Source organism: Dermacentor albipictus, chromosome 1, assembly GCF_038994185.2.
Source record: "Dermacentor albipictus isolate Rhodes 1998 colony chromosome 1, USDA_Dalb.pri_finalv2, whole genome shotgun sequence".
NCBI lineage: Eukaryota > Metazoa > Arthropoda > Arachnida > Ixodida > Ixodidae > Dermacentor > Dermacentor albipictus.
Window position 1 is genome coordinate 329,037,376 of NC_091821.1, and position 26,851 is coordinate 329,064,226.

Consider the following 26,851-nt stretch of genomic DNA (forward strand, 5'->3'; position numbering starts at 1 on the left):
CATTGCGCTCGCGGGCCGCGCATCGGCACCAGCCGCGTCCATTTTCCAGCGCCAACCGACAGTGACTCTCCCAGCTGGAAGTCTATAAGCCCGTCTTTGTTCTCGTCTCATATGTGGCGCGAACTACAGCTATATCGATTATGTTCGTTAAACACGCCACGCAATGCACTCTCTTTACGTCTGCGAGTGCTGTGTTCGGAACAGGTATCTTTCAGTAATGCACAGCCGTCAAAAATGCTGCAAAACGCACAGAAAGTTTATGTGGTTGAAAGAATTACACTGATTGAATGGCTGGACAACTGTGGCGCCATTCAACGAGGCAAGCGCTAGAGAAACCTCCAAAACAACCGCTCACAAAATTTGCGAGAGATATGATAATGACGGTGCTACTAGGAGCCCAGCGGGCAGCGTCTGATTATTTTGTCTATAATTAGATTACACATGGTTTTGTATGGTTTGTTACTGTAACGTAGGTAGGTGGCTTGTTTACTGTCGGATCAGCACTTCCATTTTACGACACACTCGTTCAGTGCATTCTATATTTTCTTTATACATATTTCATATTTTTTCTTCATATATTTCTGTTCGGGCGTGAAGCCTGAGTTAGTGTTTTCCTCACGGGCTGTCTAAATATTTGATGAGCATGTGATGTTCCCGCCCTGTCCCTGTTCTGCATGTCTATTTTGGATTGGGCCTTTACTATCCTTGTGGCTATGAGTCACGACAATTGTACGCACTGATTTCGGTCAAAGAATAAACAATACTAAACTCTAAAAAAGCGCTAGCTGCGGCCCCAGGGATGGATGGGCGACTCTCGCTATTGTAAGAAATGCATTGCTTTGAGGCAAGACGCGCGCGAAGGGCAATCGCACCTTTTGTCCCAACATCCGTGACCTAGTGGAAGCAGGCGCGCGTCCATGTGCTCTGACTTCTTTTAAGCGAATTGTTGCTATACAACGGCACGCACGTGCCAGCGGTCTCAAACTGCATAGTTGGCGTTTTCATGAGAGAGAAATAAAGAAATGAAAAAAAATAGTGAGGTACTCCGGATAGGTTCGACCACCTGTAGTTCTTTAACATGCACGCAATTCACGGTACACAGGGGTTCTTCCATTTCGCCCCCCATCAAATTGCGGCTGCCGTGGCCACGATTTGACCCCGCGACATCGTGCTTAACAGCGCAACACCAAAGCCACTAAACAACTACGGCAGGTGGCCAAAGAAAGGAGAAAGGCAGAGAGGGCGACCAGAACGGAAAATTTTGTTTGTTGCCCTACACTGGAGGAACCTGAGGAGGGGGAGTTGAAAGTTAAAGTATAAAGAAAGACATACGCCTAATAGGCATAGCTATAACTATTAGGTATATTATTAGGTATATTATAACGATTAGGTATAAGTATTAGGTATTAGGCATAGCTATTAGGTATACCTAATAGCATAGGTATACCTAATAGGCATAGGGGATCGATCTCTTTCGCTGGGCCGCATGTGATCATCGATGAATAGCAGTGGTAACACTAAACTTTTGCGGGGATTTGTTTAATTCATTACAAAGAAGGGGCCGTCTCTATTCGCGAGAATGCCGAAACAGACGCCAGTTTTAACCTTCCAGACAAACGGCACGGTGCCGTTCCATTTTCCAATGCTGCTTCGTGGTCAAGTTCTCCTGCCACGAGACAACTTCACCGGGGACGACGAAAGCCGAAAAGGAGAAAACATCGTTTCGTGCAGGAGCAACAAGAAAAGAAAGGTAAGAAAACCTATAAATCCACTAATTTCTGTCTTTGCCTACATTTCCTTTCTACGAAGACAATAGCGATCAACGTTGTTGGACTGAGTAATGATCTCTTGAGATGGCTGATTAGATTTTAACTCCAAGAAGCTGCACTGGACTTCGCGATGGCGCTGCTAGATGGCGTAGTGGGTCCAGAGGAATGCGCGAAAAAGGAGCCTAGCTCCATACGCGCCCCAGCCTCAGCCTCATACAAGACGCATTTGGGCGGTGGAAACATGGTGTATTGCTCCGTTGTATTAATGATAATCGCATTACCATCGACATTAATGTCGGGAAGTGTTGTGCCGGAATCCTTTTCAACATTACTGCAAGTCTGCCTGTTTTGATATCTGCAACAAAGAAGGCGAACCCTGAAGCGCCTTCTCGAGTGAATGTTTGTTTGACAAGAAAGAAAGAAAATATGACGTTTTATTTCCTTCTTCATTGTTATGTTCGTTGCATTGCAGCGATTTGGCAGATGCTTGCGAGAACAAAGTATCTGAAACACTTCTGCATGATTCTTACTTTTGAGAGGATAAGAGAGGAAGCTTGGCCACATGACTCAAGTAGCTACACTTAGTTTTACAGGCACAACTAAGAGCAACAACTTCGAAAGCTATATTGAGAAAGTTAGCATAAGAGAAATATATGGAGCAAGGGCAGAACAGGCAACAACACTTAATTCACGTTGGCTGACCTACACATGCGGGAGATGGAGGGAGGAAGGAGAATGTACGGTCCTATATTCCAGTCCTTGCTTTAAGTTTAGTAAGGCAAAAGCCTTATATGCCTCATCGTTCAGTCGAAGCTTACCGTGTGTTCTTATGTTCCAGAGGTTGCTTTAAGTTTAGTAAGGCGAAAGCCTTGTATGTTTCATCGTTCCGTCAACCTTCAGAGTCCTTGAGCGAAAACACGGTGACGACAGGAATGCTACTAACACTATCATCATCATCAATAGCTCATACCACCGTAAGTAAGCAAAATGGATGATAAAGATGGATGATAAAGCGAATTAACCAGGATAATAAAGTGAATTAGGTGGATGACTAAGCGAATTAGGAGAATGGCTAAGCAAATTAGACTAATCGAATGAAGAGGATGAGTAGGAGAATTAAGAGGCTGACTCAGCGTTTTAAGAGGGATACCTAATCGAGCTATACTAAGCGATATAAGGGGGATGACTCAGTGAATTAAGAGAGATGTGTGCGTCATGTGTCCGGTTTTCCTGCATCGGCACCTGGGCTTTCGCCTTCAAGTCGTCTTATGGATAACGTAAGAGACCCTGTGAATTTTTTAAATGGTTTGTTTAGTGCGCCGCCTCTTCCTACTTGTGCGGGGCTGCTCACAGACTCTTCCACAAAGCAACCCGCTTCAACTTATTATGCTAGGAACGTTACCCATATGGTAACCCTAGGCATAAATAACATCTTGCGAGATAGCACCCACGTTGACGATAAACTTTAGTTGTTTACTGATTTACCAACTTCTCATACTTAACATAAGGGTAATATCCTAGATACGCTTTACAAAACAGTGGTAACAAACTGGTATGCGTTAATATGTCTTCAATCGTCTTCTTGAGATTCAACGTAGATTTTTCAATCAACCGATATCATTTTATAACGCGACCTATAGTTCTTCTCTTCCGTCAAAATAGAAAAAAGAAAAAAATTCAATCGACGTCCTTTATGGTCTTTTAATTTCCCAGGTAACATAAAGTTAAGTGATCTCCTTATGTAGAACAATACCACTTCGCCGGGAATAGATGACCCAGACATTGCGCTTATACTGAGTCTAGCTCTGTGATGGGCAAAAGAACAAAGAAGGCAAAGGAGCAGCCGCGGCCATCACAGCGCATCAACGTGAACCGGTCTCCTGATTCTGGCTGGCATGAAAGTGGCTTTTGGCCCATCGGTTAGACAAGGCGGCGCCCGCTCTCCTTGAGGAATCCGATGAGCCCCGACACGCCTGGCGTCACGATCTATCTCGCGCGCGTAATGCGCTCGCTGCAGCTGCTGAAATATTCACGCGGTGTGCGCTGCAGCAGGGGTCGACGCGGGCTGCGTCGAGCTGGAGGGTCCAGATTGCTCGTGCGCACCGGCATCGCGCGGCTTCCTACGTGCGATGCGCGCGACAGCTTGGGAAAAATCTCTGTTCGGGCCTACCGCGTGCGTTTTTCCGCGCTCACTCGCCCATCTCAGATGTGTGCGTCTTTTACTGTACGGCTGTCTTTCAGGAAATACCAGATCACACTTGCATGGACAGTGGGTCCACGTGATAACGACTATATTTTTTTAGATGCCGTACTCGTTGAATACAGAACGTATTTTCAGTTTTATAGCATTCAAAGGTTGTGAAAAAAGAAGCCAGTGAGTGAGGGTAAAGTTTGATAGCCAAGGTATCAATTTTGGTGGGACATTTAGGGTCGTTCAGTGAAGTTTTGTTGAGCTGTTAGAAAATTGATTGATTGATTGATTGATTGATTGATTGATTGATTGATTGATTGATTGATTGATTGATTGATTGATTGATTGATTGATTCTCAACAGAACCTTGCAAGGGGCTTGTTCGCTGTTCACGTTTTTGAGCAAACGCGTGGACGCACCCACTGTTTCTTTCTCAAGCATATCGCCGATAAAGACATTTCTGCGCAATCGCAGAAGTAGCGCATGTCTGACGGCGCTCAGAGAAGCTCCTATGCATACTTGGGAAGAAAATGATGGGTAAGGTATATTTAAGTCCATCTCCTCCATCAGTGGACAATCTTGTAATGGCCTGGAGTTTTGAAACTTTCTCACGGGCAAGAACTTAAGGAAAGTGCGTTTGTCCACTTATTGCTCCCAAAGTAGTTCAAGCGATGTACAGCTGAACTCCACCGGCATGTGTTAACCCTCTGTAGTGGTGCTACAGACGTCATCTGTGCGCGCTTGGTTTACGTTCTCCCGCTTTCTATACCTCTTAACCACGTGACGTCGCTACCATTTCCCTGTTGGGTTGACCTCTAACCTTCCCTGTCTTTTATTGCATTCTGTCCCGATTGCGTTAATAAACAGACATATATTGCGTGGACTTGCTGCGAGATCGCAAATACGTATTCGATAAAAACGTGCGTGCTCATTAAAGTACGGAACGAGCGAAATCTTTTAAACCCGTTCGCCAACCTAACTATGAAATGCAATTGAATTTGGAGCAGCAAAACACGTCACTACCAGTGCGGTCTCAAACCAATGCCTACGCCATGTGATACAGTACATCCAGCAACTGCTTTCGTTGCATTACTAAAGTTGCATTAAACATTCTGAATAACAACCTATCTGGTTTGAAACTGCTACAAGCATCTTTATATGCGCACTATCACTATCATTAAACGAACACACAGTTCATACGGAAAGTCGTAAGCATTCGTTTTTTTTCCTTTAATTATGCGTGAATGGAAGAAGCTGGACCCTACTATCACAAACAGCCCAACCTTATCTACTTTTTCAACATTAGCCCAAAACGAATTACATGCTTCACAGTTATGACCTACTTGTGTTGCCATTTATTTTGGTGCCATCTTATTTTATTTTATACATAATCCCTATTTATTTACCGTCACCTGAAACATATCTCATGGATTATTACCTCTTTTGTAAATCTAGCTGTAGTACCTTGTATTGCTTTGTCAGTACTGAGTACCGTTGTTAATTTATGCTAATTTCTTACCTCTTTTTCTGTTGTTTATTCTAAAGTTCATTGCATTGTATTATTTTGTAATTACTTGCTACCATCATTGTTAATTGTCAGCCTATTCCATTGCATCTTGTTACTGGGACGTTTACTGCCTTGTAATTAATGCCTACCATTTCGTACGCCTTTGCCAATTGTCTACATTTTTTATTACCTCTTGTTTTCCGTAATGTTATTACAATGTATTTATTTTTCCTGCCTACCATATTGTTTGGCTTTGATAATTGCCTGTGTATTGTGTGTAATCTAAATATCGTGCTAATAATAATCTTTGTATTGTAAGAAAACTATATACATTCCCTTCATGTTATGATCCCTGATAGGATTGACACTATCATAAATAAATAAATAAATAAATAAAGAGATTTTTTACTGCCTTCTTTGAAATGCCATCGATCTCATTTTCTTCACATGGGGTAAAGCAAATTCGTCGCGAGCGGTGATAAGTGGCTGAAAAACTTTCATGTTATGTTTTTCTAATGGGGGAAGTTCATATCTCTGCTATCGGGAAAAGTGCAACGTTTTCGGTTTGGTATCTGTCTTCATTTCTTTCGTTTTTCGAGGCGCCGTTATCAGTTTTACTTGTTCAGCTTTTCGGCTCCTACCCGCTGATACATTATTTAGAGGCTATCTCGCGGACTGCTTTTGCCATCGCCACGTCGTATCCGTCACGGTAATCACCAGCTGGTGTGCATCACACTGTGTTTTCCACAGCATTGCCATTGAAGCAGCATCTTTATACTTTGTAACTCGGCAACGAATACAGCCATTGCAGGTATGTAAATAACATCAGTTCAAGAATATGAAGCGGACAAGAATGATATTTAGCACACGACTACGGAAGATGCCACTTGTATGTGAAAAATATGTTTGCGCACGTAAACGTAGCAAATATATTATATAAATTTACATACTAATGAGTTCGTCCGCTTTAGACGTTTACAGTAATACTGTTCAATAAGCGGCGTCCGTTTTCGTTTAAGGCGAAGTTTTGTCCCTTTAGACGGAACGAAGAAGGAAGGGTAACGTCCAATGTCCGTGAAACTTTCAAGTACAAAAGAAACTAGTCTGTAAGAAAGTTTTTTCTAAAGAGTTGATATCGCTTCGGTTTTAAAATGGGACAACTGTGATTTGCCTCAGGTTTGCAGTTGCCTACGGAAAGTATTTCTCCGTTTTCCTTGCACTTGGGCAGAGCGTAAGACCTAAAGCCTAATCTTAAATATTTTTTTCATGAAACAGTGCGCCCACAATCCATTTCTCTTGCAGGGAAACTTAGAAGCAACGTCCATGCTCCCGCACTTGATTATGAAATGGGAAAAAAAGAAAAATAACGGCTATTCTACTCTGTGAACGTGGGCTACCAGGGGAGCTGTAAAAAAAGATAAATCACACCATTGATTGTGAAAGTAATTATTTCGGGGATTTTCCCTTCCGCGTCTGTAGAATAGCCTGCGAACACGCACAATCGCTGCTAATAGCGGCTCAACCTGTCGAGGTGTCTAAATTGAAACGCTCCAAGCGTCTCAAGACGCTGGCTTGTCTGCAAGAAATTTATATGGGCGTTCTACGCCTCTTGCCGATGCATGTGCCCTCAGCGTACTGATTTCAGTGTTGGGTTTCTGTGCTACAGGTCCTGTGTTCGAATCCTGCCGGAGGATGATTTCTATAATGCTTAATTAATTACTTATTGCACAGTACGTTGTTGAAAATCCGGAATTTACAAAGTAAGAGATCTTTAAAGCCAGCAGGACGAAGTTTAGGCAAATCCATGTGATTCCCATAATTCCCACTGCAGCTCCCGTAGACACCGCCAGTGTTCCCTCTGTATTTATTGTACGAAGCTATGTACTGGGTGGGCCTCTTCGCCTTCCTCTTCCTATGCCAGGTGGCAGCACATGCCTTACTGGTTTGCTTTGCCTCCTCATAGCGTGCGTGAGAGTTTTGAGGCACGGACATTGAAAAAAATGTCGACCCCTTCCCCTACCGTAAAAGCGGGGAAAGCGAAGCTTGTCCTGCGTGGTCCTTCCTCAGGTTAACTAATCCTCAGGTAACAGTGCCGGATTGCCTGGGCCTTCTGCTCCCTCAGCACGGGGTCCTCTTCTCGTTGCTGTCGGAATGCCTGGGCCCAAGCGGTTTTAAAGGCACGCTTACAGTCCGACTTTATCGGTGCGCGGGCGAGCGTCGCTAGGCGATGAGTGCGTCGGAGCACGTTGGCGGCGGCCGGTTACGTTGGAGGCGCCATCGCGCCAAAACTTCGGTCGAACTATTGACGCTGTCGTTCTCGCCAACGTGACATAACATGTGCGCACGCTTACGCTACGTCGGACTGCATTTAGGCCTTAACGGCTGGATCGGCGCGCAGACGCTAACCCCTTCAAGGGCGAGTTCACGGCGCCGCTCGTCGAAGGCTGCCAGCTCCTCGGGGGAACGCACAACGCGTGGCCGTCCCATCTGTTTTCCGGAAATGAAGTGAACGGAAACGCAGCCCACGCAACGCGCGCGAAACCTTCTTGCCCTTTTCCTCCCTGGCGGAAGCGAAACGGCTCCGATTGGTTGCGGGCGTGTCGTGAGCACGCGCATATGCAGCTGGAGTCCTTGCTAATGACTCGCCTTCCGGTGCCGGCGCAACTGTCCGTTCATCAAACCGTCCTTTCCCGCAGCTGCTCTGCTATGGGAGCAACTGAGTTTTTTGCGTAACTATATCGCTACCGAAACTTGTGAGCTAATACAAGCTTCGATTGAAAATGTAGGGGAGGGCAGACATATACAGCTCCGCTCTAAAAATACACCACATGACAAGCGTCTTATCCGAAGGCGCGCAGATGAAAGCAAATAGCAGACTGTTTCGAACCAAAAACTAAAAGCCTCTATGGCACCATTAAGGCAATTAACATCACTGAAAGTCGCTGTACAACGCTGCCATGTCAGTGCACGCGTGACGACACGGCTGAAAAGGACGGGTATAATATTTTTCTCTTCTCGGTTCTTCCGACCATGTTTTCAATGTTGCAACACCAGTTGCCAGCGAGACTTGCGAAAGCATTGCAGGGTCCTTCTTACACTATATGCACCTTGCATACACCTTGCACCTTGCATGGCCTGGCAACATTGTAACAGGTAAACGAGTGGGTCGAAGCAGCGTGCCAGCACTTGTTATCGTTGTCCGTTCATCCTATGGTTAATGTCCTATATGTCGAAAGCGTGCCAGGGCCTACGAGCGTGGTTTCGTCCTCTTATTTTATTGCAACACTTTTTCTCAGTGTTGCGGCCTCCTCGGATTCCACAGTGAACCGATGCGAGGTGCATCAAATAGGTGGAAAGGCGTTTCAATCGATGGACTTATCTTTTCCAAAAGCGTTCTTGTCTTCTTTTGTGCGTAATGGAATGCACATTATATATATATATATATATATATATATATATATATATATATATATATATATATATATATATATATATATATATATATATATATATATATATATATGTATATATATATATATATATATATATATATATATATATATATATATATATATATATATATATATATATATATATATATATATATATATGTATATATATATATATATACAAATATGTATATATATATATGTATATATATAAAAGGTGCAGATCAGCTGTCCGTTGCCGACAACAGCCGTTCGGCCTTTTTTGTTTATATAGATATAGCCTGTAAGTTACTCCAGAAGCCACGTCAACTTGAATAAAGGTAGATCCATCTGTCGAAACGTTTTATGGCCTGTCTGGGCACTCCGGCCTGGTTTATTTCTCTCTCTGCCTCTGTGTATCCACAGTGTGCTTCCGTCTATCTGCCTTTATATTGTGATTTGTGCCTCTAGATTTTTAACTTCGGAGAGGCCTCCGATAGGTGCTGTTCAAACCACTGTGAAGCTTTCCGCCACTGCGATCTTCCCTTCTTCTTTTCCGTTGTTCTTTTGTTTTCTCTTTTTATTTCTGTTATTTTCTTCCCCTTCTCTGTACCGTTATCACTTGAAACCGAAAAAGAAGCAAGCGACTCAGACAGCTCACACAGGATATTACAGTGAAGTATAATGTTGCATCACTGTGCGTCCAGCAGCTTGACACTCCCTATAGGCAAAGACACACTTGCATGAATGCAGCATGACAACACCACAGACACGACCATGAGCTAAGAAAAAAAAAACAGCCTTGTAGTCTCTTTCTCACTTGTCCGAGCAGCTGTGTATGTTGACAACACCGACGTATCAGTGAGGTCGTTATAATTCATATATATATGTATACGCATTCAATATAGCTAAATATAAATATTAATAACGTGCCGAGTATCAGTAATTTTCCGAACGTTCTCTTCGTTAGGTACTCGATTTACAGACATAAAACGTCTGTGTATAAGTTATTTTGGCGTCCCAAAATATACAACTGCAATCTTGAATATAGGTGGACTACCCAGCGAATGGCAGGAGGAAATGCTTAACAAAATATTATGAAACTGGGGGAAAAGAAATAAGGAAGCATCTTGCGTTTATTTCTCTAGCTCGTCTTTGTGTGATCTTTGAAAGGCAAATAAATACATTAGATAATTAAGTTTGATGCACGAGGTTATACATCAAATTCCTTATGCAGTCGTCAGCTTTAAGTACAATCTTCTTTCACTTAGTAGTTCTCGGCACTCGCGAGGGTCAACAAACTAGGGCTAATGTCGATCATTACAGACGGCTGTATTTCGTTCTGTCCAGATGAGTTGTATGACCAGAGGCCAGAGAAAAATTAGTTTTGCCCGTAACACGAAACAGTGGCTGGTGAAATGTAACGCGCAACAAGCCTTAGACTATTTTGTGCGTTGTTTGTTGGATTGAAAATTCGCAGGTGCGAGCAAACAGTCATCTTTTGAGAAGGAAGAAAAGTGTGGGTCGTATTCGTTTGCGGAAGTTGCGCCTCCCGGTGGTGAAGTAAAAAGACTCGGTTTGCTTACCCCTCTTGCCTATACGGAGTTAGCCACTGGTCGCACACACGTCGCCGTAGCCCAGAGGCTCCGGTGTTGAACTACTGGGTTCGAGGGCACTGGTTCGATCACAACCATGGCAGCCGCATTTCAATGGGAGCTAAATGCAAAGCCGCTCATATACTTAGATTTAGGAGCACGTTAAAGGATCTTAGGTGGAAAACATTAACCTGGGGTCCCTCACCATAGCATGCTCCAAAATTACATTGGGGTCTGGGCACGTAAGAACTCATTTCTTTAACTCCACTGGCCTTTACTAAAGCAAGCCTCGAGCTTCTTATTTCTGGATTTGTCGTGCTCCTCCTAAATCTATATTTGGGGTACCTCCATAACAGGTTTCCCGCTATGCTTTAAAGATGCAAAGTGACGTCAGCGTTATTCAGTAAGCATTTGAGAAAGCCGAGTGCCAGAAAAAAAGAAGACTAATGAAGACGAAGCAGACGCCCTGAATTATTGACATTTTACACAGAAGGACTCTATATAACCTTATTTTGGGCCGTTTTCGATGGCTTTCTGAAGTTGTCTTTATTTAGCCCACGCTCCGCCATGCAAAATTTGTTTTGTTGCTATAGCATTTATATAGACACTCCAGGCAAATTTTCGTCGTCCGCGTTGCCGTGGTGTTCCGTATAAAAAAGTCCAAGTTCGATAACATCGCGGCCGCACGCCGTGTGCTGTAGGTGCGAGCGAAATCTTGGGAGGGGTAGCCAAGAAGGATGGCAGCTTGATGCAGCGGTGTCTTCTCACGCGAGCAAAAAGTCGAGCGGGAAGACGTGCGTGAGCTAGGACGGGGAGGGAGGGGCAAGGCGGTTAGCGCGCATGTGAGCATGTCCTTCTACTCCAGCTCCGGCGGCTGGCTGAGCGCACCGGCGCGCGTCCTATCTTGGACGCATCTGCACTGGGTTTGAAGACTATAGCGGACATGAAATAGCTGATGAATTCGCGGTCACTGTGTTCTCGTGTGTCTGGTTGGCATCGAAGCGAGAGGCGGCAAGAAGGGGAATGCCGCACTCCATCACGCAAGCGTTTTGACAGCGAGTGTCTACGGTCATCAAGTGAAATGTGCTCGTGGTCGCCTGCGCATGCGTAATAACGTGCTCGTTGATTTGGTTAGTAAGCCAATGTTTACAGACGTTTCTGCAGCTGATAAAACGACTAATCTTACTTCGTACGGCTGTCTAATAATTTGCTATCGCTATCAGTGCTTCGCCTGTCGGGCGAAACTGTGACTTTTTTTATTAAAGTCGTAATAAAAACACATGTGAAACCAACTGCTTCTTCATCCATACCTCATAGTGGGTATGAAATAGTGTTTGGATCCAATAATAAGAGCAAGTACTGCGAAGGCGACTAGCTGGCGCACTAAGAAGGCCCGTACGCCAGCTCTATCCAGTACAAGGTTGTTGAGCGGGCGTTGGCTCATCATGGCAGCTGCTGGCGTGATCGCGCTCTCCAGGATCAATATTCTTCGCCGCCATGTCAATGGTATACTGGCTGTGGGATCTTCTCCAAACAAGTGGACGTTGTTTTGTAAGCTACAAAAATGCCATGTTACTTTGGGACGTGCTTCAACGAACTCTTAAAAAAGTCCTTGATCTAAATCCTCATTACATGTAATATCCTGTGCCAGCTAGTTCTGCCGATGTGCCCTTTGTTATGTTTTTACTCATGGGAATGCATAACGTTTGAAAGACACGCATATTGGAGCGAAATTCAGAACCTATAATTTTCTCAGCAACTCATTTCGCTTCTATGACCGTCCAACTGAAGGATGCTTTCAAATTCAATTTTGTCCAGATTGATATGCGCTGTCTGTAAGGTGCTTGTCTTTACCACCATTTTAATGTTTCTTGTGAAGGTCGGTCGTCACGTAAGTAGCACGTTTTAAGAATGAATAGAAACTCTATGGCACTCAGTGTATCTGTCAGCGTCGCCATGAAAGTAGAAAAGACAACGCTCGTATGTAACTAATTACGTGTGATAATTTCTTGCAATAAATTTATTTTTAATAATTTTGTAATTGACCGATTACTTTGTTTTCGTGGTAACGCTAACTGTAGTTGAACTACTTCTTCGGTAATAAATTATAAGTAACTAGTTACTTTGTTGCCTATATTGAGTACTAGAATTTGGTGGGAACTACAGTAGAGGCGCCCGCGATCATGTCAGGCCGCAATTTCGCGGGTGCGCATAATGAGACCGGCAAATGCAGGTGCCAATGTTCTTCTCAACTTAACGGCCGGTCGAGCTGCCTGTATAGTTGGCAGCGCTCTCTACATCTCGCGATGACTCCACTTTTCTATGCGGCGACGCGAGTGCCACCGCGTCATAACGGTCATGTTCAATGAATTTAGACTTTAGTTTTTGTATTGTCATTGGATTTTTTCCATGACCTTGTTTGCTAATTTCTGCTTCTGGCAGGTGGAAATTCGTTCTGTTTGGCTGCAAGTGAAGCGCAAGAAACAGGGACAGATGGAGGGCACAACACGTGCTGTGCCCTCCGTTTGTCCAAGCTTTTTTCTCTTCACTTGCAGTTCTGCTTCCGTGGTTCGAAAGTTACATCACCCTTACCTCCAGCGCACAAATCTGTAGCGAGTTTTCAGTCTCACTGATGATGTCTTTGCAAGAAAACGAGGGAATTTGGCCAACAAAAATGTTGAAGTACAATTGTTAGTGAACATAAGCAGCTTATCAACTGCTGCGCAAGGCACACTGAAAAAGACAGGCCAACTCGTCCTATTTACTGAATTTGTGCGCTGCAAATAATTTGTGCAATGCTAATCTTTTCTGTGACGTATACTAGACTGAAATAGACCCATTAGCTCGCGTCCTTATGCTTCCCGCAAGAGTAATTTGGGCCTTAAATAAATGCCGTGAAAGGAAAGATAACCAGGGTGGCTGAGAGGTAGGATACTGGACTGACACTGCGTTGGTCTTAAGTTCGAATACTCGCGAGAAAGTGAGTATTTTTTTTTGTTATTTCTGTGTAATCTTCTCGCAAAGGATTTTGGAATTTCAGCCATGGAGGCAGCGGACACCGCTGGACATCGAAACGACCAGAGGAGTGAGCCCATAACAGCTAGCGTAAAATAAACGAAAGAAAGAAGGAAAAGTAAAAAGAGAAAAGAGAGAGAGAGAGAGAAAGAAAGCTCCACTCAAAGCGTCCATCCTATGCAATCCTGAGGTTCTCAGAAGTGTCTGGCAATGCAGAACGGTACGAGCGGAGCAGCACGTGGGAATAAAGTATCTGAAGTTGCACGTGACTATCGGTGGATGACGAGTGGCGCGCTACTGTTTGCGTCTCACGTGTTTCGGTTAGTCCTGACGAGGTTTGTACATGCCGCTGTCGTGGGCGTTGCCACGTTGCGATGGCTAGGGCGCACGGCAGGAGTGAATAAACAAAGCGCCATCTAGCAACCCGACCCGGCGCTTTCCTATGCTCTATGTCGACGTCGTCACACGTCATACTCATTTCTTTCTCCTTCTCTCCCTTCCAAGAGCGCTATGTAGAAGGCAACAGCAACTAATCTCCGCAATCCTTTGCGAGCTTTCGCAATAAATACGTGTTTTCTCCGCTCCTATCTGCTCCTTTTGGGACAGAGGGGTGAGGCCATTAACAAGCTACAGGACTAACACTAAACCAAATAAGTTATCCGTACAACGTTAGCCAAGACGATAAAGGACTGCAAGCTTACAATGTCCATGCAGGCAGAGATGCAGGGCAGGGCCTGGTACGTCGTTGACTCTCTTCTATTGAACATCTGGGTGGCGGTTATTTGCGCTATAATTGAAGATAGTAAAATTGCGAGAAAGTAAAAGTAACGTGAGAGTGACAACAGGCGAGACGAACCGACAGTCAATAAATAATCCCACCTCCTACTGTTTCTCTCCTTGTAAAACCGGTGCATGTGAGATGCCAGACACGCTTTCTGTTCAGAGTGTCATAACCAAAAAACGATAGAAAAATTTAGTACATAGGCACGGCTCGCCAACAAAGTGATTATCTAGCCTTTTTCATTCGCCGATCACAATAAAAAAATGCTAATTGTATTTTTGAGAAACGAAAGTGGGGTATTACCAACCAAATGTCAAACCGCAAGGGCTGACGGAATTTGCTTGTGAGTGTTTTTTAAGATGTCATCAAGTACAGATTGCAAAATGACAGCAGTGTAAAACTAAAGAGCCTTTTGAAGCATTATGCAGTTTCGACGAGTTAAGGCACGTACTGTGCTACGTCACCGACGCAATCGGACCTACGTCAAAGTCGCATCTTCTTTTCAGAACCCAACTTGCCGAGTATAGGTGATGAGCGTGCTTTTTACTTCTCCGGAAGCCCTGTGTGTTCTAGTGTCTTCGCATAAATATGCCACAGCCCTTCGAGTCACTTTCATTTCTTCACACCGGATGGCATAAGCGTTCGCTCGTGGCCAAACCGAAATATAAATGCGCATATTACAACATTTCGAATAAGCAAATGTCCTGTGTTCCGCAGACGATGCTTTACGTGTGTGTTATAAACCGCCTAGTTCAAACTGCACTTTTCCTACCTCCTCCTTTTATGAATTTTCCGGAAGATCGCGAGGAGTTCTAGACTCACTTCGTTTATTCCTTTTGCATCTCCTGCCACGACAATGCAGCGATACCAAGCCAAGAGATATGCGAGGCTCCGAGGTGTTTATCTGGAGTCTTCCGAGTTGTGGAGCCCCGGCAGCTGCGCCTAGAGCCGCTATGAATTTGCAAGTCAAAAGCGGTTCGCAATGACGTGGTGGTTTGCTTACTCCACGCCTGACGCTGTCGCATTTCATTGCTGGGCGTCTCGAGACGGGCAAGCCTTTAGAGCAGTTTTGTAGGCAAACAAATTTTTATGACGCAAAAAGCGAGGAAGAGAGAAGTTAGATGAGAGTGATGTAGGACGCAGAACGAGGTTTCTGAATGAAGCATAAGCACCTGTGAACGAATGAGGAAGTGTGGGGCTTTCTTGTGTACCTTCGCGCATGCGAGCGCTAACGCCGAATTTTCTCTATACTGGCGCACTTTAGCACATCAAAGCACTTGTCTCTCTTTATAGCCTCTTCTTCGGTTTAACCGCATGTATAGTGCAGGTGCACTTATGACTTATCTTTAGGAGACGTTCTGGCTTAGGTAGAGGCTTTCTTTTTTGTAAGCTTTAGTCACTACCACGCTCACCAATAGTCTTTTTGCTGATTACTGGCTTCCAGGCTCCGCGTTCACTCTTCTAGTTTCCTGGATAAGACATGTGAGAAGGTGTGATGCGCTGATAGTGCAATATCATCAAATGCATAGTCGGCACTATGTCTAGAATGGTCCCTAATGTCTCAATTACACGAACATTCCGAAGCTATTCTAACCGATAAACTGCCGACTCACAAGCACACCATTGCATTAACAGCCGCTGATTCAACGGCCTATCTAATCAGCGTCTTCATCAATCGGCAATTCTAGGCCTCAGTCTCGATAAGGCGCAATTGTGATTGGAGGAAAGCGGGCGCGGGGTGCCTAACTGATCGAATGCTTGCGTTTTCTTTTCATTTTTATTTTTAACAAGCTAAAGGCGGTTGGTATTAGATTAAGGGGGGAGAGGGGGGAGGAGGGATGAACAGAACATTGTTGTCATAATTTATGTCACAACTGAAGTGTTATCAGTCGCGCAAAGTTACAGATTAGTTAGCGGTAAAATACACTATAACAAGAAAGCAAGAAGTCGTGCAAACTTAGTCCCTGTCCAGGCAAGCAGCATGTGTGAACATATTAACATCCATGACATATTATTTACATGTATTACATGTCGGCTCACATGTAAAAAAACAGGCGAATAAAAAGAATAATTAGGAATAATTTAACTACAAAAATAATTTATTATTTTTGAGTAACGAAAAGGTGTGGGGCGTTCGCCGTGACAGAAGCGTTGCTGCCCACAGCCTGAACAGTTTGAATGCTGCTTGATAACAAAATAACCAATAACAACCTATGAACAATGTGCGAGAGCGCTAGCAGGTCGTCTGAAAATCACGAGTTTGCTCTACACATATTAGAAAGCTTTCACAAACATAAAAAATTGTCCAGATCCCACGCACTCTGGAAGTCGATGTTACGCGAAGCATTTTTCGGGTACCTGGCTATCTAGCACTGTCTGTGGTTCCGCAAAGCGATAGCAGGTGGGCCAAGGTGTTTGTGTAAATTGAGCATATAGTCTGTAGGGTCGCGAGCGTACGTTATGTGACGACAGCAGCCCGGCGACGACTATCATGAAGATGACCGTACGTCGGGCGTTCGACGCTGGCTTACGACATGACAACTGTTGGTTTCTGCACAGGTAGTGGACGCACGTAAGAGAGGGAGACACGCATATTGTGACGCCACCAGCAACAAGCTGTTATGCAATCGTGCGTACATGTGGCTATGCCATGTGGCGTATGTTAAAACAACGATGACATATTTATTTATTTATTTATTTATTTATTTATTTATTTATTTATTCATGTACTTAAATCCCCATTCGGGCATTACATAGAGGGGGGGGGGAGCCAGTTACAATTACAAACGTGTAAAAAAGAACATTGTTAAGATACAGTGACATAATTATATACAGAAAGAATAACATACGCAAGTAGGCACTCAACATAGAAATAATCACACATTTAGGGAAACCTTCAACTTGTTAACAAGAACATGATGGTTAATGGCAGATACAATGTCCCTCGGTAGTTTATTCCAATGATATATTGCCAAAAGTGAAGCGAACCGTGAAAGCGAACCGTGAAAGCGGCCGGGAATCGACTAACACTACTCGGTCCACCGACCGCGGCAGACATGCCGGCGCCGTCAGGCTGTTGACGAGGCGCAGTGTTACCTTTACAAAGCGAGTCGTCGCAGCGGGGCTGAGAAGGGTTCGGAGGTTGCTTCTCCGAAGAACGCCACCCCCACAGCTGCAGCGGGCTGGCGAAAATTTTGCAGGTCGGTACCACTGCAGGCCAATCGTAACAACGTCAATGTCGCTGCGGGTCACGCGTAATTTTCTTTTTATTAAAGCCATCCGAGACAGGAACCTCCCTGCTACTTAAGGGCCAAGTTGAGTCAAAGAATGTTTCGCATTAAAAAAGGTTTATTCTGTTTCTTTGGAATGGATTTAGATCTGTTTGCTCGCGTAAATACAGAAGTTCCTCTGCTGCAATCGACGCCACTTCTATGCTACCATCGACGCCACCATCAGTTGTAGGTGAAGCAAGGCTTTATTTTATTCCGCAGAATTTTCGTGCAGGTTTGAAAAGTTAAATCACTGTGCACTATTTCACCGCTCGCACGCGTTCAATCAGCCTTATATTGAATACAGTCTTATCAGCATTATTCAATCAGCGCGTATTTTGTTGGTGCAAGAATCCAGGCAAGTGGATGTCTGTCAAAATTTTTGTGGTTAGGGGCAAAAAACTATGTGATTCATATTCTTGTGTTTTTCTTTATTTGTTTTTTTTATTTCTTCAGATGAACTGATCAGCAAGGACGAACCGTACTTTCCTGAGCCAATACCGAGCCTCACAGTTGCGGCTGGCCGGAATGCTGCACTCAAGTGTGTCGTAGAAAATTTGGGTAACCATACGGTAGGTATATTGTACCTCTGCCTGTTAATGCTCTTTATGGCTCGTAACAGCACTTTAGCATGACTGAAAGCATGACACACACATTGTAACACATTGCCACGATAAGGAAGTCGATACACGACCATGTACTTTGCACTGCTCAAGTTCTTCAATACGCCTGCAGAACTAACGCGAGTCATGCGTTATTGTCCATCAAGCGTGTGTTACCGTAAGTCCTTGGCCGCAGGCAATATTCTACGTAGCTGGCAGGATGCCCTTGCTCACGAATACAATATATTAAAGGAAAAACAGAGTTAGCACGAAGAACACGTAAACAAAAGGTGATTAAAAGAACCAGCAACTTGCCACTATGTTTGTGGCTACGACCAAACTTCTAGAGACCTTCTAGAGAGTTCCACTTTCACTGCTTCCTTAACGCGCCTCAGTTTTTGACAGATACTGAGGTGAAGCTGAAGCCTAAACATCACCCTCGGTCGATCATAGATTACCCTGACCATAGAATATCAGGCACAGTCATTTGACGCAGAAACCTTTCCTATTGACGTTTCACTAAGTTTCTTCTCTGAGGTGCATTTATCTCTGTTCATAAACGAACAACTAGCCTTGTTGCCATAATCTGTGACATCACGGGCAGAAGATGCGGGTATTTCAATGCGACGTCACCACAAGCACTTCAATTTTGCATAGTCTTCTAGATTATCAGCTTGTCAAGAAGCACGGCTAAACAAGCTTATTTAGTAATCCATGGTCTGGAAGTCTGTAATCCAGATACTAAAATGTTGTGTAGCCTACTATCTTGAGCGTTTGTTCTACAGTTTTTTTTTCTATCTACTCCTGCAAGGGCATGCGTAGCGGGATGCGGAGAGTGATGATGCGGTACCTACAAGGATCATGTGCTCCGTCGGTTACTTTGACGAAAGCTTTCACTTTTGCGTGCATCGATGCCTGGCGCACCGCCTCGCTTGTCCATCAAGTGTCCTCGATGCCTTAGCCAAGCAGAGTCCAATGAAAGTCGTATCCGTTAAAGTGGTCGACCCAGAGTACTGTGCCCAGTCCTATGCTGCATTGTCGGCGCAGGTGGCGTGGCTTAACGTGGACAAGCAGACACTGCTGGCCCTGCACACGCACGTGATCGTGCAGAACGAGCGCATCCGAGTGAGCCACGCCGGTCATCGCGTCTGGCAGCTTGAGATCCGTGACGTGAGGCCCGACGACACCGGCTACTACATGTGCCAAGTGAACACGCGCCCCATGAAGAACCAGGTCGGGTACCTCAACGTGGTCGGTGAGCATTATCCGCGCTGCTCATTGGTGGTCCAGTGGAAGATTCAGATTCATGCATTGTCTTTGGTGCTTAGAGAATGGGCTGTGAAAGAAGAAGTTATAGCGTAGGCATGTAAGTCGATGAAAGGCCTCCTGGAAATATGAGGAAAGAAATAAAAAATAAATAAAGATGCCATGGAGAAAACGTCAGAAATTAAATTCAACAGCGATAACTGTGTATAAGATGCGGGCAGCGCTTTACGAACCGCAGTTATATCCATTTTAGCCCAGTGTAGACGAACTACAATAGTTTTACTCGGTAGCACAATAGCACCCCATCTTCCCGTTTTATTGCGCTTTACAATTATATATATATATATATATATATATATATATATACGTACGTATGTATGTATGTATGTATGTATGTATGTATGTATGTATGTATGTATGTATGTATGTATGAATGTATGTGTGTCGCACGTAGGAGATACTTATTTACTGGAGGAGAAACTCTGCTTATAAGTGCATCTCTATTCTGGGAAAGTATAGTGATGTGATCGACGCCAAGCAGTATACCGAAGGCTTGTGTATTTCTTCAGTTCTTCAGTTACATTCTGGAATCAGTAATGTTTTACGATTAATAAAAGGACATTCTTTACATTTCGTATTGCGCGCGCATCGCTTCGACATAGAGTATGTTGCGCCATCTGCCAAAAGAGAGCGAACTCCTTTCCGCTTTTATCGACCGTTGTCGTCCAGACGGCGCTTCAATACTTCGCTTATGGCCACGGCAGCTTATGCCCTCTTCTTTTTAGGGAGCTTCACCCAAGCCCTGCTGCCATCTAGGAGGACGTTGCGGAACGTTCCTATGCTGTGCGTTGCCTCCGAAACTTCCGACGTAGCAAAAGCTCGATATCGGTGCACTCTTGGAGGCCACGCATTGTGCATGGCCTCCAACGTCGCGCGAGCTGCGTTTACAGAATCGCGCACTTCCCGTTTTCGGAGGCCGCGAAATACGCGCCAGTTTAGATCAAGGGAGAAACAGATTCATAATGGTGATCAATTACTCCGTGATCGTGACCACAGTCTCAACTTAGTCATTGCAGGGTTGTGCGGAAGATAAGGATACACGGACAGGCAAGAAACAGCATCTGCCAAGACCAACGTGTGCAGTCGACACCTGTTTCCAAACACCGTGATGCCGGAGAAAAGATACATCATATATATATATATATATATATATATATATATATATATATATATATATATATATATATATATATATATATATATATATATATATATATATATATATACCAGTACCTTGTGTGTGTGTGTGTGTGTGTGTGTGTGTGTACCAGCACGGTTTTCGCACGGGTTATTCATGCGACACTCACCTCGCCGGATTTACTAGCGATATATCTTCCGCATTTAACGAAGGTTTCCAAGTTGACGCAGTGTTTCTTGACTTCTCTAAAGCGTTTGATCGTGTTCCTCCTGACAGGCTTCTAATCAAATTAACACACTTAAATATTCACCCGAACGTTCATGCATGGATTAAAGATTTCCTCTCCAACAGACAAGTCACCTGTGCTAATGGCTGTAACTCCTCTTTTGTTCCTTTAACATCTGGAGTACTCCCGGGCAGCGTACTTGGTCCCCTACTTTTCCTAATTTTTATTAATTATCTACCCAAATTTGTCTCATCTCGAATTCGATTATTCGCAGATGATTGTGTTATGTATCGTAATATTAGTAATGACGCTGACAGACTTTCCTTACAAACTGATCTCGATGCGGTGACCGCTTGGTGTTCCTTGTGGTCTGTCTTTAAATACGTCTTTAAATACGCCTTTAAATTTCTTTAAGTACGTCTAAAACCAAGCTAATGTCATTTACTAACCATTCCACTCGACTTCCTACCGCCTACTTTCTCAATAATGCTAACGTAGAACTTGCGCCAACTTATAAGTATCTTGGCCTTCATCTTCAGTGTGACTTAACTTGGCATTACCATATTAACACCGTCTTAGCATCAGCTAACCCAGCGCTCGGTCTTCTTAGGCGTAACCTCAAGCACCCGCCTTCACACTTAAAAAAACTTGCTTATATCACGCTGATCCGCCCAAAAATTGAATATGTTTCTGTCATATGGGATCCTGATCAAGCATACATAATCAACAAAATTGAATCTCTGGAAAACCGTGCTGTTCGATTCATCATTTCCGATTATTCGCGCTTCACCAGCGTCACATCCTTAAAACAACGTGCCTAGTTGGAATCATTATCCCGTCGACGCCAGTTTGATCGCCTAACCTTATTTCGTAAACTTTATCACCCTTCCACGCTTCACGATGACTTCTTTTCACCACCCCCTGCAGTCTTCCCGCGCAGCGACCACGCTAACAAAGTAAAGCGCATAACGTGCCGCTCATCGCTCTACGCAAGATCATTTATTCCTCGCACAATAATAGAATGGAATAACCTACCATCACGCATAGCTACTGAAATTAACTTACCATCTTTCCAAACATTGTTGCAAAAAAAAAAACGGTTAGTGGTAGCAGATTAGTTATTACTTATTGTTATATGCACATATTAACACATTATGTAAAAAAGTTATTGTGTTTTCATGACTTGGTGCATATACCCCTTGTTCATATCTATTTATATTATGTTCTTCGTATGTGGGTGTTTATTTCATGTAGTTTTATTTCTTGTGTATATTTCATGTTTGTTTCCCCCCTCCCCTCTATGTAATGTAATACCTCCGCATGAGTGCCCTTAAGGGTAATGTAAATAAATAAATAAATAAATAAATAAATAAATAAATAAATAAATAAATAAATATAGGGCGTTTCAGCAAACACTTTTAAAATTTTTATAGGTTACCTGTGGCAGATAGCTCAATTCTAGTTTATGCGCCTGTCTACTCGAAGCGGCGGACACTACTTGCAAAAAAATATTTGAAATGCAGAACGACTAATTAACACGAAGTCACTAATTAATTTTTAACTAATTACACTATGGCGCATATTGCAATTTACAAATTCTAGCCGTGGACTTCGCAAGCGGATCCACTTGGAACGAATTCTCAGGACGAGAGCAGTTTCGAGACATAAATTCCCGAACTTTGCGGAGAAATGCATTGGCGTTCCAGTACCTTGTGTGCTTCAGTGCACGAAACAAAATGCAAAAACAAAACAAAAACAAACCGAAACAAAAACAAACTCCGCAAAGTTTGTTTGGACAGAGATTCATATAGAATCAGAAGGTGATTAGTAATTACAGAAAAGTAACTGAATTAATTGAGGAACAAACAAAGGCACATGAAATTAGATAAATAATAAATAATTTGACTAGAAAAGCTTTTTGAAACAATAACAAACATTTCACCTTCCTATGGGTGGGCAGCGCAGAAGGACAAAAGTAAGTACAAAATACAAGTGCACGATACCAGATACAAGTACAAGTACACACGGGCGCAAGTACATACAAGTACATAGGAGTACAAGTACACGCATACGATGCAAGTACAAGATAGGGTGACACCCTTTCACCACTTGTACGCGTCACTTCATCACTTGATCACATTCTCTGCATATTTACTCACTTGTTTGAAAAAATAAACAGATTGTTAGTCTGCGCTCGTATAGTGTACTTCCTTTTTCCTTCGTCCGGTTTGCGCTGCCCACCCCTAGGAATATGCTCAGTCACCAACTCGCCCAGCTTGCTGTGTTAAAATATTTCACGGAGTGCGCGAGCATCCTTGTGACATTGCCCAATAGAGGAGGCTCCGTGAGAAAGAATTGCAGTAATTGAAATTTCTGTATTGTGCTTCGTCTTTATCGCATCTTGGCGAGAATCAGAAATCAGGCAGACGCACGCTGTCCGGAGCTACAGGAAGTTCCTCCGCTTCTGCCAAGCATTGAAAGATGTGAACCTTGTATACAGTGGGAAAATGCCGAAGTTATGTAATGGGATGAATAACTTTCGAATGTCTTCGGCTCGGCCGTCAAAATGCTGCGGCCAGTATCAGTACGTGTGGCTATCGGAGCTCGGTGAGAACTAACTTGTCGGTCATTTTGTTGTTGTTCAATAAATGATGTGACGGTGGGAAAATATACCATCAAAGCTATCCTTAACATCGAAGATAAATCTACAGCGAACACAGTGGTGCTGCGTAACGTCGTGAAAGGTTTGTTGGAGTTCTGTGGCGTATTCCACTGACTCAACGTAATGTTACGTGCAAAATGGCGAAGATATCTTGCCGCGTCCACTCTTAATATAGGTACAACGAGTGGCGGTTCTCCAGCCTGGGCGCGTCGGGCAGCGTCATCGGCGAGGTGGTTACCAACGGTGCCACGTCTCCCGGCAGCCTCTGTAAGATTATATAAATGTCCTCGTTCAGAAAAGCAATGGCAAAATTCATTGATTTGGGCACCTGTCGGTCGTAATATACACGTCATAAACTTCGCCTGCTTTGAACGCTTGCTGTGTAATCTGCTTAAGAGCCGCGGAGGACAGACTAGCTTTTTTCACTATGCCCGGAACATCAAGGTACACAGGAGGCTTTTTCAGGTACCAAAGACTAGATAGCGTTTTTCTTGCGGGATAGTATCTCAATGACATAGAACGCTGGTGTCTAGAATGGGGGTCTAGAACTTTTGATACATGGTGATGATTCGCCTGGAGTGTGTCGACAGCTATTTAAGTCGTTAGTGGGTTGGCTCTGGCAATGGCAATTCTTTCTACAGTTGAAGCGCAGCTAAGTAGCCCCAGACATTTACGAAGGGCTTGGCCTTGAATGCTCTGTAGGACACGAATGCTAGTTTTCTTAACATTGTACAGCACTGGTGCGCTATATCGCATGTATCCCAGGAAGAGCGTCCTGTATAGTTGAAGCATAGATGCCACCGTTGCGCCCCAGATTTTATCGGCGAGACACCTTAGTGTGCGGGCGTTAGAGGCAAGCCTCTTCTTTGGGTGTGAGATGAAGGGGCTACATGAAAGGTCTTTGTCAATAATAACGCGTAGTAATTACTGAGATTTTGCATATTAAATTGTTTGGTGGTCAATATGGATGTTCCAGGTTTGTGGGTAAAGGCTACGGAGGCGCACTTCTCGGTCGAAATGTGGAGGCTTTTAGCACGCAAGTTCGACGATGTCACGGTCACTGCTTTTTGGAGCCGTGCATGCACATGAGGACGTGTAACTGCCGAGACCCAGATACATATGCCGTCACAATGCACGGAAATGTTGGCAGTCTGGGGAATAACCTCGGCAAGTCAAATTATTTCAAGGTTGGACAACGTGGGGCTGAGAACCCCGGCCTGCGGGAAGCGAGTGCCACCTAAAGGGGTGCAACGCCTGTCATCTGTTTAGGAAGGAGGGAATTGAAAAAGAACATGAAGCTAGGAGAAATGGAAGTGAAGAGGAAAGAAGTAGGCCAGAAAGACAAAAAGTAAAGTTACAACGAAGAATAGAGTGCGCAAGTAGGAACAGAACATACACGCAGGTCACATAAATTACAAAAGAATCTAAAAAAATAAAAATACATTTAGCAAAAAAGTTTTGTCACGCGCAAAGTCCCTTACAAACGGGAAGCCAAACTAGTTTCTAGTAGCAAAGTAATAAGGGCGTGATTAAATGCTGAACCACCCGGATACCGGAAAAGATGGAGAGTCGTAAACTGTAGGCCATGTAGAATAGGGTCCCCCACTGGCAACGTCCGCTGCGCAATGAAAACAGGACACTCTAATATAAGGTGCTCAAGTGTCTCACAGGAACAACAAGAAGCACATGACGGTCTGTCCCCATCTCCATATCTGCATTGCGACTAAGGGGTAGAGAAAAAAAAACCAGCGCGAATGAAGCAAAGAAGAAAAAACATGAGTAAGAAAATATAGCGTAGGTAGAGAGCACGCGCACTTAACAAATTAGGCAGCAGGCTACGTCTCAGTATAATTTGTGAAGTTGGGATGACAAACTTCGTTGACTGGTGTACGTTTTGTCAGCGTTACCTCGATAACCTAAATTTATTGAATGACTGAGGATTTATGGAAAAGTTGTTGTTTCCACGGGAATAGCTCCTCGCTAACTAAAAAGCCTGCAAAAGAAGGCGTTGTCGAGAAAAACATAACAAATCCGCACCGATTGAAACAGCACTTAACGTCGCAACTGGATAGAAATTTGCAGGAACGCGGCGACATTGCATATGTGGAAGGTGGTGCCAGGTGTAAAGAAACAATAAACTCTGATAGAACATACTTAATACATTGCAGAACATCCTAGGAGGAGTTATATATGCATGGGAAAATTCGGAGAGTTTGCCTCACAAACTTTAGATACGCTAAAGGGCCCTTTTAAACAAAGCACTCCAATCTCAATAACACGTCAGAGGAATGCGGGAGCATCCCACAGCACCTGTGAGTGGTGGCGGTGGTGGCAATATGAAGATTGATTTCAAAGACCGAAATATTGGCCCCCAGGACAGGGTAGATATCTATCTCGTAGACTAGTACATTTATTGCGTACTCTACTGCGTAAGAGAGGAGTGAATAATGACGAGGACCTTGAATCCTCACCCAGAGGGTATATATACGAGCCAATAGGTATAAGACGATCCCTGGAGGATCATCTGGAGTTTAGCGGGCTTCATGCTGTATGTGATTTCGATTTGTACTGCTATGAGTCTTGAGCTGCATTTCCTACATTTACGATGCCGCACACCTTTGTTTAAATGGTCTTGGCTCTGGCATATTGATTCGTGTTACCTACATTCTTTTAATGTTGTTTTTGCTTTTGGTGTGTGCGTAATTTAGTTTTACTACTGGTTGGTTATTATATCCGTCCTGAAATTAAGTACAATCACTAACTTGTATTCTCATTTCTTTCTTTCTTTCTTTCTTTCTTTCTTTCTTTCTTTCTTTCTTTCTTTCTTTCTTTCTTTCTTTCTTTCTTTCTTTCTTTCTTTCTTTCTTTCTTTCTTTCTTTCTTTCTTTGCCATTTTTTCTCTCTTTTTCTTTTTGTGCTCTGCCCCGCCTCTGCCAGTAATTCGGCGCCCACAGCTGCGTCAAGGTATCATTCATGGCAGTATTTTCTGTTTAGGCTCACGCGTCATTAAAGTGTTACTTTAATGATGCGGAGCATTTGGGGAAGGTGCCTTTCTTGGACTCCTTTCAGTTTCGCACTCGGAGGCCGTGCATCTCTAAGCAGCCGATTCGACTACTTCCGGCGCACGCTTTCACACTTCAGAGGAAACTTCGAGTATGTCTGTAAAATAGTGGAGGCATACAATATTTGTAAGCTATTGCGGGCCCTCTAGAATTCCCCATGGAAAGCTGAAACTAATATGAAAGGTATTTTTTGCAGAAAAAAATATTTTGATGCTAAACTTTTCGCAGCTGTTTATAAATACCATTACAAACCCATAAGCATGTAATATTGCTTTACGAA

The 26,851-nt window shown here is 43.7% G+C and overlaps 1 protein-coding gene across 3 annotated transcripts in view; it reads left to right on the forward strand.

Moving 5' to 3' along the window:
- LOC135909309 (titin-like) overlaps positions 1–26,851 on the forward strand; it is a 204,235-nt gene that overhangs the window by 115,230 nt on the left and 62,154 nt on the right. For all 3 annotated transcript variants that reach the window (XM_065441257.1, XM_070531661.1, XM_065441248.1), the window contains 3 exons: positions 1,613–1,750; positions 18,012–18,127; positions 19,205–19,412. In XM_065441257.1, the coding sequence (XP_065297329.1) occupies positions 1,613–1,750; positions 18,012–18,127; positions 19,205–19,412 (462 nt within the window). The remainder of the gene's footprint in view (positions 1–1,612; positions 1,751–18,011; positions 18,128–19,204; positions 19,413–26,851) is intronic.